Source organism: Meleagris gallopavo, chromosome 1, assembly GCF_905368555.1.
Source record: "Meleagris gallopavo chromosome 1, MGAL_WU_HG_1.1, whole genome shotgun sequence".
In the NCBI taxonomy this organism is placed as follows: Eukaryota; Metazoa; Chordata; class Aves; order Galliformes; family Phasianidae; genus Meleagris; species Meleagris gallopavo.
Genome location: NC_139404.1, coordinates 119,375,248 through 119,386,274, shown reverse-complemented (window position 1 = coordinate 119,386,274; position 11,027 = coordinate 119,375,248). Strand labels below are relative to the sequence as shown.

The following is an 11,027-nucleotide window of genomic DNA, read 5'->3' as shown; positions in this document are numbered from 1 at the left end:
AGAGGAGAGAAAAGGAAGAACAGAAGAGAGAAAACTTGTTAAATTAGTTGCTTTGCCCAGCAGCAGGCTAATGTCTTGCCAACCTCCTTCACATATCACTGTATTTTAGACAACTGCCTGACCTGCGTTTAAAGACTTAAACCAGTAAAAACTACAGGAGGGCTCAACCCGTGCAGTATCAATTCCTAGACCTCACAGCATGAAAATCTTCAAGTACTACACTTCCTTCACTCAAGGTCTTTTCCAACCTTGATGACTCTCTGGTTCTATTTTGTATACAAGCAAGAAAGCATTCACCTGAAATCAATGGACAACGATCAAACAAATATTCTATCAAATAAATTTTATTTATGCAAAGCCAAGCCAAAAGTGTTATCTAAAAGTGCAAAGCTCATTTTACATATTAATAAAAGTTTCTTCTTTTCTTTGCCTCCCCGCTTTCATTTTTTGAAAAATTAGGACTTGATTTACAGGAACCCACTGAGTTTGATAAAAATAGACAGGTATTCAGTCATTCCTATTTTCCCTAGAAAGTAACTGCTGTACAGTATACAGTACCTCAAAGTCCTCAAATAACCATGGGTATCCCATAACGACTATACAAAACTTTTTGTGCCCAATTAATAATGTTCTTGTTTTGATGCAATGCCTTTTCTTAGTAATAATTTGTCTACTGTATAAATATATTATGTCACTTCCAGTATTGCCTCAAGGAAGAGAAGTTACGTTCCTTGACCTTCCAGTTCTGCTGCTGCTATCTCTGGTTCTTCATCATTGTAAATGTTTTCTGCCTAAAGACAAAACGTTACATTACAAGTGGTAGACAATCATTTTTAAGCCAACTACCACACACACACACACACAGTAATGCAGCCAAACTCAGGAACGTGCACACAGTGGTTACAATCCAGCATTTGTTCTTATCCTTCATTTAGATAAATCTTAACCACTGAATTCCTTAACATGAGCATATTGTTTTCTGGGCATATTCCAACTTCAGCCCAAGCACACAAATCAAGTTGAAGAACAAGTATTAAAACTGAAAGAGTGACCTCTGACACCAATTTAAGGCTGTTTAGCTTTTTCCTCAATTAAAAATAGGATTTATGCTATTGTAAAGCATTTTCTTAAATATTTATGGGAGTTTGCTCGATTATCTTGTAATTTAAATAATATGAACTAACTGGAGAGTTGCTTTCAGTCACTGAAGATGCAAGCTGTCCTAGGGAGAACAAGCCATTCCAGTTTCACTTATGTGACAAGCTTCAGAAGAAACTCTTGAGTTGTTTTGACACTCACCATTTGCCATATCTGCATTATGTTGTCCTCTGATACAGAACAGATGACCCAAGGCTCATTAGGATTCCAGCTGAAGTCTGAAATTTTGGCAGTGTGTCCTCCATGAATAAACTGTTAAAAAACAGCAACCAAAAAAAAAAAAACAAAAAAAAAAAAACACCATACAACAAAGAACAGAAGCTTCTGTAAGTCATTTTGTCTCTGTTAAAAACCTGCGATCAGCCTAACAAATTTATCTTGGGAATAACTAATAACTACAGAAGCAAAAAGGTCGCTACTAGAGATTCACAATACAGATGCAAAGAAGACAAGACATTCGATTCATCACATACAAACATGGAAGCAATCTCTGAGACAGCACTGAAAACAACAGTTTGTATTTACTAACAGCAGTAACCAAGTGACATCCTTGAAACTGTGCTCCTTCATGAAAGGTTGGGTTACATAAGCCTGTCACATTTTATATCCATTTTCTCATCTAATCACATGAGCACACATAGAGTTTACAAATGAAACTGAGAAAACAAGCTGTAAACATTTTTAGCTTATTTCCTGAGGAAATCGAACAAAACCTAAGCTTCAGACTTTCTACACCAGTAAGGTTCTGAACCTACATAGGACCTCTTCTGTCTAAGAGACACAATCAGAGGCGGTGGCTTGACATGCTTCTAGTTATAGATGAGTGCTGACAGGCCAAACTCTTAAGTGTGGTTAAAAATGAAGATATGTAAATCATGTCTAGTGCACCTTTGAAAAACTGCTGTCTTTAGAACTGAGTAGAGGAAGCCTATTGCAAGTTAGAACCATGGATCAAAAGCGAGGTAAGAATTGCTGCCCTTTTTAGAGCACAGTCATAAGGCATCATATTGCCATACAGGTTGCCCTGCCAGCAGACTGTAACCAGGAGAAAAGCATACCAGGAGTTCAGGAGGCCCATCTTCTGCATCCTCTGCAGACTGCTCTTCTCCAATTTTACTGTAAGAAAGTAGTTTATACCTTTTATTAACAAGCAAAATTCCAAACCCTGTCAATTTAAGTTATCAGCTCCTAGCCTTTGTTTCAAGAATTTGCTAATGCTTTTGGTTTCCCTCACTGTCGAAAAAATTACAAGCCTCAAGTATAAAACATCATTTGCATTATCACAACTGAAATAAAATCTAACTTGTGAAGCTCACTGAGGCAAAAATCAATAATTACTAAACACAGCAAAAAACTTTGTCTGCAATAATATCTCACAGGAAAGTAACATTAGAAATATTGTGCTGCTTCTACTGTATAACTAAATGACCGGGTCTGAGCTAAGCAAGAAAGGCTGGAGAACTGTACAAATAAGGCAAATCTGCAGCTGCTTCTTCAGCATATATGTCTACAGTAAATGAAAAGAATTATTCTTCACCTTAGATCCCACACATTAAGCCGACGGTCAGTACCACTTGAAGCAAGGATTGTTTCATTATGAGGAGACCAGTGAACCTATGAAAGAAAACAATTTGACTGGAGCACAACTACTCATTTCTAAGGCATACATTGAATAACTGTCTCCTGACCAGCAGCTCTCAACAACGACACTGAATAAATTAGTTTATTCCAGCACAACAGCCACCCTATAACTCAAACTCTTGCTCTAAAGTCATACGACTTCTCAAACTAAGATATCAGAAATGTAATTGCCTGTCGCTTGGACACTACTCAAAAGGCTGAGCTCGCAATATTAGATACGAACTCAAGTTCTCCTCACTGTAAGATGTTTTAGGGACAACTTCTAGAGCAGGCTCCCAGTATCTTTTTAGCAGTAAGTTGTCAAGAGTGGAAAGAAACTATGCAGTACTATCCCTTATTAATGGAACCACAATTCAATACCTCTTTTAACAGAAGTATCTGTCGTGGTTAGTCACCATACAAAACCCACACGTTCTTGCCCAAGTCACTACTCATCTAGTTTTCGTTACAGCTTATGTGAAAAGTTTCCCACCTGAAAAATTTCATCCTTATGAGACTCAAAAGAATGAAGTTTCAATTTTAAGTTTCGAAGATCCCATAAGGCAACTGTCTGGGAGAAGAAAAAGACTTTATTACTATAATGGCTTTAGAGTTATCGTTTAAGAATATGTGCAAAGTTAAGGTAAACACAAGTAAGAACCTTGTCAGCCGAACCAGTTGCTAAAATGAACTCGCTGTATGGATTGAAGGACAGACAGTTGACCTCAGCTGTATGAGCATCTACAGAATGACTTGGCTTGGATGTAGTATTAGATCTCGTGTCCCAGCTGTTGCAATGAAGGGTTCGGGGGAAGAGGGAGGAGAAAGTGGAAGAGAACAAGCATGAGTTTTAATGGGAGATTATTAACTACAGTACATGCTCAGAAACCATTGTATTACTACAAATTACCACTAAAAACTACAGTTTTTAATTGCAAATCCTCCTAGGGCTTTTGTCTACTCTACATAAGCAGTTTATATCGAGAACCTGATGTACACATTAATTACAATTTACTTTCACATGATGAGAACACATTATATGATGTGCAGATTTCAGAGCTTCTGCAGCATTATTAAAACTGATTGCACTAGAAAGCTATATTAGACTGTCCCAGAATTCATGCATTTCTTAACAACATTACAAGTGCTTTGGACTGGTCCACTGACAGCACACGGCAGCACCATCCATCAAGCACTTCTCTTAACTTACATCATAAGCTTCTGATCATCAGCCACAGATCCAAACAGAGACTCATGAAGCAGATGCCATGCCACGTCTTCTACTACCGCAGAGTGCCCAGTAAAGATCGCTTTTGCATCAACAATTTTGCCTTCTTTTGGTGCAGCGCTTATATCCCATAAACACACAGTCTGTAAATAAGAATCGTGGTCTATTCTAAGTGATAAGTCACTGAGTTATTAACGAATTTGCAGAAAACTCAAGGCCCAAAAATTATTCTAAAGTCATGATAGCAATTTACAAAAAAACATTCCTATTCCAGTACATTGTGCTTCACTTATAAAGCTCAACAAAATCTGTTGGCTATTAGTTCAGCTGATCATTGGCATCTTTAATATATTGCCTCGAACCCAAGCCAGTTTCAAGGGTACTCCAATTTCTTCCAGCAGTGAGAACATTCTGTTCTTACTTCACCCAGAACATTACAAAGAACTGGTTGCCAATTACAGGCCAAAGTCAACCAACATAATATTCTGTAATACAACATGTTAGAGCTTCTCCACATAAAAATATAAAGCTACGCTCATTCTGTTCTTCCCTGTCTATTGCCACCTTTTTTTTTTTTTTTTTTTTAAAGGAGAAAAAAACAAAAGGATGTGTTTTTTACATGATCATCTGATGCACTGAGAAGATGTCCTTTCAAATTTGAGTTCCATGACAAACCATAGCCTTCTTTCTGGTGCCCTCTTAATCTAAGATCTGGATTACACTCTCCACTTGGGTCTGAAAGAAAACAAATTCCTCTCATTTATCTTCATCTTGCACATCATCCATAAGAACACCTTTATTACTTAAGAACTTTGTTTCTGTTGCAACAATCACATTTTACACAACAGTTTTCTAGTAGAGTGCTGCTTCTGTGGAGACTAATTATTGCTTAAGCACGACCAGTTAAAGACAGTGAAGATCTCTGCCTCCTTATCCAGTGTCCATTACCTATGTTCCCAGTTACAACTAAATACAAGTTTAACCCAGCAACAGAAGCATTTTGCTTAGCTTCAAACAGTCTGACCCACCTGGTTTTGAAGGATGTTTAGTGTAGTCGAATACCAACACGTCAGCAGAAGGAGTTTTAGTAGCAATGATGCATGGGTTCTGTGGCATATAACGAGCGCGATTCACTTCGCCTTCATGGTTAATTTTAATCTCAGTTTCAATTTTGCCAGTCACAGATCCAAACCCACCAAATTCTGCATTTGACAGAAAAGGATCAGTTGATAATCCACTTACAACAGTTGATATTAAACAGCATTTTGTGTTTTTCCCCCACTCCAAGAAACCATAGTAAGCATCTTAAAATAACAATACAATAAAGCCTATGACAGTTAAGAATCACATGGCACAATATTAACACTTTAAGTATGCTGAATCATTTATCAAACTCCTTCAGAGCTCTAATCCCTATCTGAGATAGGTGTATATCAGCTTTCATCACAACAGATCTGGCAGAAAGGCTAAGTGGAATTTCATACCATAATGTTACTTGAAACTTGTAATGTTGGAAGAACAACTTTTTTGAGTTGCTACTAGCTGGAATCCAAAAATATGAATATGGAATTAGTGTGAACTGGTAAGCCAGTTTTTAATAAGGTCACAGTACCATTAGACAGAATGCTTACTAACACTACAGCTAACACACAACTGAAGAACGCATGCATTGCCCACCTCCTTTCTCACTGTCATGCTGGGAGGTATCAAACTGATCATCATTGGGTATCTGGACTCTTGCAACAACCAGGTGGTTCTGTTCATCAGAGGTGTGTGTTCCTAAAACCAGCCAGTGCAGAGCATAATCCTTTCCCTCAGGCCTGTTTAGAATCATAAAATTAATGCAATAAAAAGCATGCTCAGTTCTAGAAGTTTGATAGCTAGCAACAATAGATCCAAACTTCTTAAGGGTGTGGAAAAAAAAAAAAGAAGACAAGCTTAAGAGATCTTTTATCACAAGAGACTTGTGCAATAGAGTGAACCCGACTCTAACATATGCAATCCAGTGATACAACCAGCAAGGCTAGAGTGACAATAAAAGCCAATAAACACTGCCATTACGGCTTGAATCCAACAATTAAAGTTTGCACAGTAGCTACAGAGTGATACTAATACCTACTTAAATCTTTAATCCTCCTAGCAGTTGCACGATATTGATTTTAAAAAGCAATCAACACTATGTGCTGTACTACTAAGAAAAACTGCAGCCTTCTCTTAAAGTATTCAGAAGGTCGTTTTAAAACTCTGCACAAATCCTACCTAACTAGAATCAAATTCCTCTTCTGGCAGTTAAACACAATATTTAGTAATAAGTAAAAGGCTGAAGGAGCAGTGTAATTCATCTCTGAAAGGATAAAATTCGAACAGTCAAAAACACACAGCTTCTGCATTCTATAAAGCAAGAAAGAAAAAAAAAAAACAACCAACAACCAAAAACTACTAAGGTTATCAGAGTCCAAGCAAGCAGGTATGACTGGGGCAATCATAAATCACTGTAGGTATTATTTACTCCACTTCCAAGGCATCATCACACATTTTGAGGGTGAAAGACAACATACACACAACGCACACACACTTACTTGCATCAGGAACAGGTGTCCCATCATGCCAGGTGTCATACAAAGAGACTGTCCTTGCCTTAAATGGCTTACAGATTTTGACACTCGATAACTGGAAATACCAGGTTCTAAACTGAACATTAAGTCAATCTGCAAAATATGAGGCAAGCAGAAGTGTTCCTCACAAGGGCTCCACACCCTCAAGCCCCCACTCCATTTTTCTCTGTGCCATCATTAGCTAGTCCACATCTCTCAACACCCTTCCCAAACAGCCTAGTATACAACTGATTATCTGAGAAAAGTAACCACCCTGGGATTACTGCATGAACTCAGTGTGTAATATACCTTAAAATCTAGCTGTATCCAGCTCACAACAACACAGGGGAAGTGGTTCTTATCCATTATCTTGATGGAGTCCTGAATGGTTACTCTGACCATTTAGAGTCTATACTTGCTGACACACGAACAGAATGCAGTTCCATCTCCAAAATTCTCTAAGGAATGGACTAGTGAGCATACGCTTCCAAAGACAGGTGGAAGAATGGGAAGATCAAAATATCTGAAGCTGAGGGTGAGCCAGGGACAAACCAGGACGTTAAGTGTCACTCTTACGAGAACAATATCCCTTTAAGTTCAATCTTGTAACAAAAGAATATAGATACAGACAAGACAGCTTCCATAGAACGGCAATTTGTAGCACACATCAAGAAAAACAGTATTCAAGAAGAAGTTACTGTAGCACATTTCTTTTTCTGATAAGAATTCACTAGAGAAGACAGTAAGAACAAGTGCATTAGAACACGTTTCAATACAATGCCAAAGATTTCTCTCCTCACGCCTCAAGCCAACATGGAGTGTTTCTTCTCAAAACTCCTGCATACCCGAAGGTTTTGGAGTGCTGTAGGTGAAACAAACTGTCACACACTTACAAAGGGGAGATCCAGGATTGTTTAGTCTGAAGTGGGCTCAGGGGAGACCTTACTGAGTTGCAACACTTGAAAGGAGATAATGGTGAGGTGGGGGTTGGCCTCTTCTCCCAAATAACAGCAGTTGGATGAGAGGGAATGGCCTCAGGTTGCACCCGGGAGATCAGGTTGGGTATTAGGAAACATTTCTTCTCAGAAAGAGTGGTGAGGCAATGACACAGGCTGCCCAGGGAGTCACTGTCCCTGGAGGTTTTCGAGAACCATGTGAGGGACGTGGTTAGTGGGCACGGTGAGATGGGTGGTTGGACTAGGTGATCTTACTGGACTTTTCCAACCTTAATGATTCTGTGATTCTAAGGCAAGTCAATGCAACCTCGGGTGCTTTGAGTGACTTTGCCAAGGTGGTTAATTGAGACAGATGGAGCAGAACGAACCAGGTTAGCAGAAGGAGCTATCACAGCACGCAGTCAGGCACAGGAGATGTTGCCCACTGCTACCTTCCAGGACTGCATCACTCCCTCACCTGGTCACATCAGGCAGCCACTGCACGGTGAGGCTGGGCCACTCCAGCGCATGTGTCATCACCAGGTCGTACAAGAAGGGGGTGTTCTTCTTCCAGATCTTGTACTCCTCACTGATGACGCGCTCCTCCACCGTGTCCTCCAGCACTGGGGGAAGAGTCGGGGTCAGGGCTCGGAGCGGGGTCCCAGAGCACCCCCTAAGGGAGGGAAGGAGGGAAGCCCTCCTCTCCACACAGGTAGCCCGACCGAGAAGAGACGGGACGGAGCCTCCTACCTTCCTTACTCGCCATTTCAGACGCACAGACGAAGCGAAGAGACGGCAACAAACGAGCACAGCAGGTAACGGCGCCCGGGGCCGCTGCAATCCTCCCGCCGCGCGCCAGCTCGCCGAGTTCCAACTCGCGCCGCGGCGCATGCGCCACCGCCACTGGACGCGGCAGCCAATGGCGTGGCGCGGAGGGGGGAAAGGGTGGTGGGGGCGCGCGAGTGAGGAACGGTGGCCCCGCCTGGCGGGGCGGTTCCGAGGGCGGGGTGCGCCGCTGTTGTCGGGCGGGATGGGGCGCTGAGGGGGGAGGCTGAGCGCCTCGGGGCTGCAGGGCGCCGGGACTCGGGGCCCGAGGGGTCGGGTGTGTCCGTGCCGCTGTGAGGGGCGGGCCCGGCAGCTCTGCGTGGATGAAGGAGGCGGGTGTGCTCGGGGAACGGCGAGAGGTGTGGACGCGATCACGCCGCGTGGTGGGGCTTTAAGTAAAGCAAATCCAGCGGAGGTGCGAGAGAACGGGTTTGGTGCTGTTTGACTGCAGTCTGCCGCCAGCTTTTCAGTAATGACCTGAAGGAAGCAGTCTGGAACGTCCTTGTGCACAGTGATGAAAATGGAAGCAGCTAGGAACCGAGTTAGATTGACCCAGATCCCCGAATATTCAAAGAGACACCTCCAAACCTCATGGGTGTCTTTTAACATGTTGTGACTTGCAGTCTCCATATCTATTCAGTATTAAACTCAGGGAATAGACATCTCAGGGACATGGTTTAACAGAGGGTTGTTAGTTAGGGTAATATGGTCAGTTGGACTTGATGATATTTAAGGTCCTCTCCAATCTGAGTGATTTTATGATTCTGTGATCTTCATCAGTGACATGGAGGAGGGGAGAGAGTGCACTCTCGCCAAGTGTGCTGGTGGCACAAAGCTGGGAGGAGTGGCTGACGTGCCAGAAGGCTGTGCTGCCGTTCAGAGAGACCTGGACGGGCTGGAGAGTTGGGCAGAGAGGAACCTGATGAGGTTCAACGTGAGCAAGTGTGGGGTTCTACACCTCGGGAGGAATAACCACATGCATCAGTACAAGTTAGGGCTGACCTGCTGTAGAGGTGCTCTGCAGAGAAGGACCTGAGTGTCTCGGCAGCCAGCACGGTGACCATGAGCCAGCAGTGTGCCCTTGTGGTCAAGAAAGCCAATGGTATCCTGGGATGAATTAAAAAGAGCATGGCCAGCAGGTCGAGTGTGGTGATCCTCCCCCTCTGCTCTGCCCTGGTGAGGCCACACCTGAAGTACTGTGTCCAGTTCTGGGCTCCTCAGTTGAAGAAAGACAGAACTTCTGGAGAGAGCCCAACGGAGGGCTACAGAGATGTTGAGGGACCTGGAACATCTCCTGTATGAGGAAAGGCTGAGAGACCAGGGGCTGTTCAGACTGGAGAAGAGAAGGCTGAGAGGGGATCTTATCAACACCTATCTATATCTAAAAGGCGAGAATCAAGTGGATGGGGCTATGCTCTTTTCAGAAGTGCCCAGCAACAGAACGAGGGAAATGGGCACACATTGGAACACAGGAAGTTCCATATGAACCTGAGGAAAAAAAAATTGAGGATGACAGAGCACAGGCTGCCCAGAGAGGTCGTGGAGTCTCCTCCTCTGGAGATATTCCTAACCTGCCTAGACACTTTCCTGTGCAACCTACTGTAGGGAACCTGCTTTAGCATAGAGTTGACCTTGATGACCTCCAGAGGTCCCTTCCAACCCCTACAATTCTGTGATTCTGTGAATCCTGTGCTGCTGAGGCTCACATTCCTCGAGCCCCAGGAAGGGCTGAAATCAGCTCTTTGGTGGAGCTTGCTGTGCTCAGCTAGAGATAGCAGCAGGGAAACATTCAGCCAAAAAGAGCCAGCATTTTTAATTTCACTCTGTGAAGACACTCAGTTGGCTGAGCCTTCTACAGTCTGAGCTCCAGTTTTTTCAAACAAGGAATCCAGTTATGGGAAATGTTTATGCCTAGGAGAGGTTGGCGTGCGCTGGGGCTGGGAATAGCAGCCAAAGACTGCAGCATGGGAATTGGGGAAGGAGGCTGAGGTAGCCAGCCGGCCTCTTCAGCAGGAAGCATTCTGTAACAAACCACTGCTTTTTTGGCTGGGGTATCAAAAATAGAAATCTTTCAGTGAAGAAGCTAAGTAACTGTATATTAGTCTTCCTTTCAAACCTGCATAAACTGGAACTAAAGCAATGCGTGGCATATTCAAAACTTGATTTTTGTTGAATTAACTGGAAGCTGTAAAATAATCTGCTAGATGGGCAGGGTATGGAGTGAGCGTGTTAACACAAACACAGGGCCTTAGCCATGCTGGATGTGTTACCAGCTTGCCTTTGGCAATACTTACTAGTTGTTTTGGTATTTGCTGCCAAGTATGTGTCTAATCCTACAAAGTGCTGAGGCCTTCCTGAAATGTTAGAGAGTGAAGACTGAGCTTTTCAGAGCCTGTATGTCGTTACGGCGTGTTGATGACTTAAAACTCAAATAGTGGATAATGGAAATCTCTGTTAGGCTTCCTGGCTTTAAGTGACCTCAGTTAGCTCTCACTGAAGTGTGATTTCATGGACCCTTAATGGATCAAGCCTGTATGAGCATTGAGTGAGGTGCTGTCTGTGCCTTTTGCTATGAACAGCAGTATTTTTTTTTTGTCACAACTTACCTGGAATATGATGAGTAAAACATGAATTATTTTTTGAAAGCGCTAAGCAACATTGTCTTTC

At 42.6% G+C, this 11,027-nt stretch overlaps 1 protein-coding gene across 1 annotated transcript; it reads right to left on the bottom strand.

Annotated features, from left to right (window-relative positions):
• Positions 1-328: 328 nt before the first annotated feature.
• On the bottom strand, positions 329-8,455 carry RBBP7 (RB binding protein 7, chromatin remodeling factor). The gene is made up of 12 exons (XM_010725474.4): positions 8,286-8,455; positions 8,014-8,158; positions 5,684-5,826; positions 5,035-5,208; positions 4,626-4,741; positions 3,989-4,149; positions 3,440-3,566; positions 3,272-3,349; positions 2,696-2,772; positions 2,217-2,274; positions 1,300-1,410; positions 329-791 (listed from the first exon to the last, which is right to left on the bottom strand). Exons 1-12 carry the CDS (start codon positions 8,299-8,301, stop codon positions 723-725), a joined length of 1,275 nt encoding a protein of 424 aa, XP_010723776.1. The 5' UTR covers positions 8,302-8,455; the 3' UTR covers positions 329-722.
• Between the last annotated feature and the right edge of the window lie 2,572 nt (positions 8,456-11,027).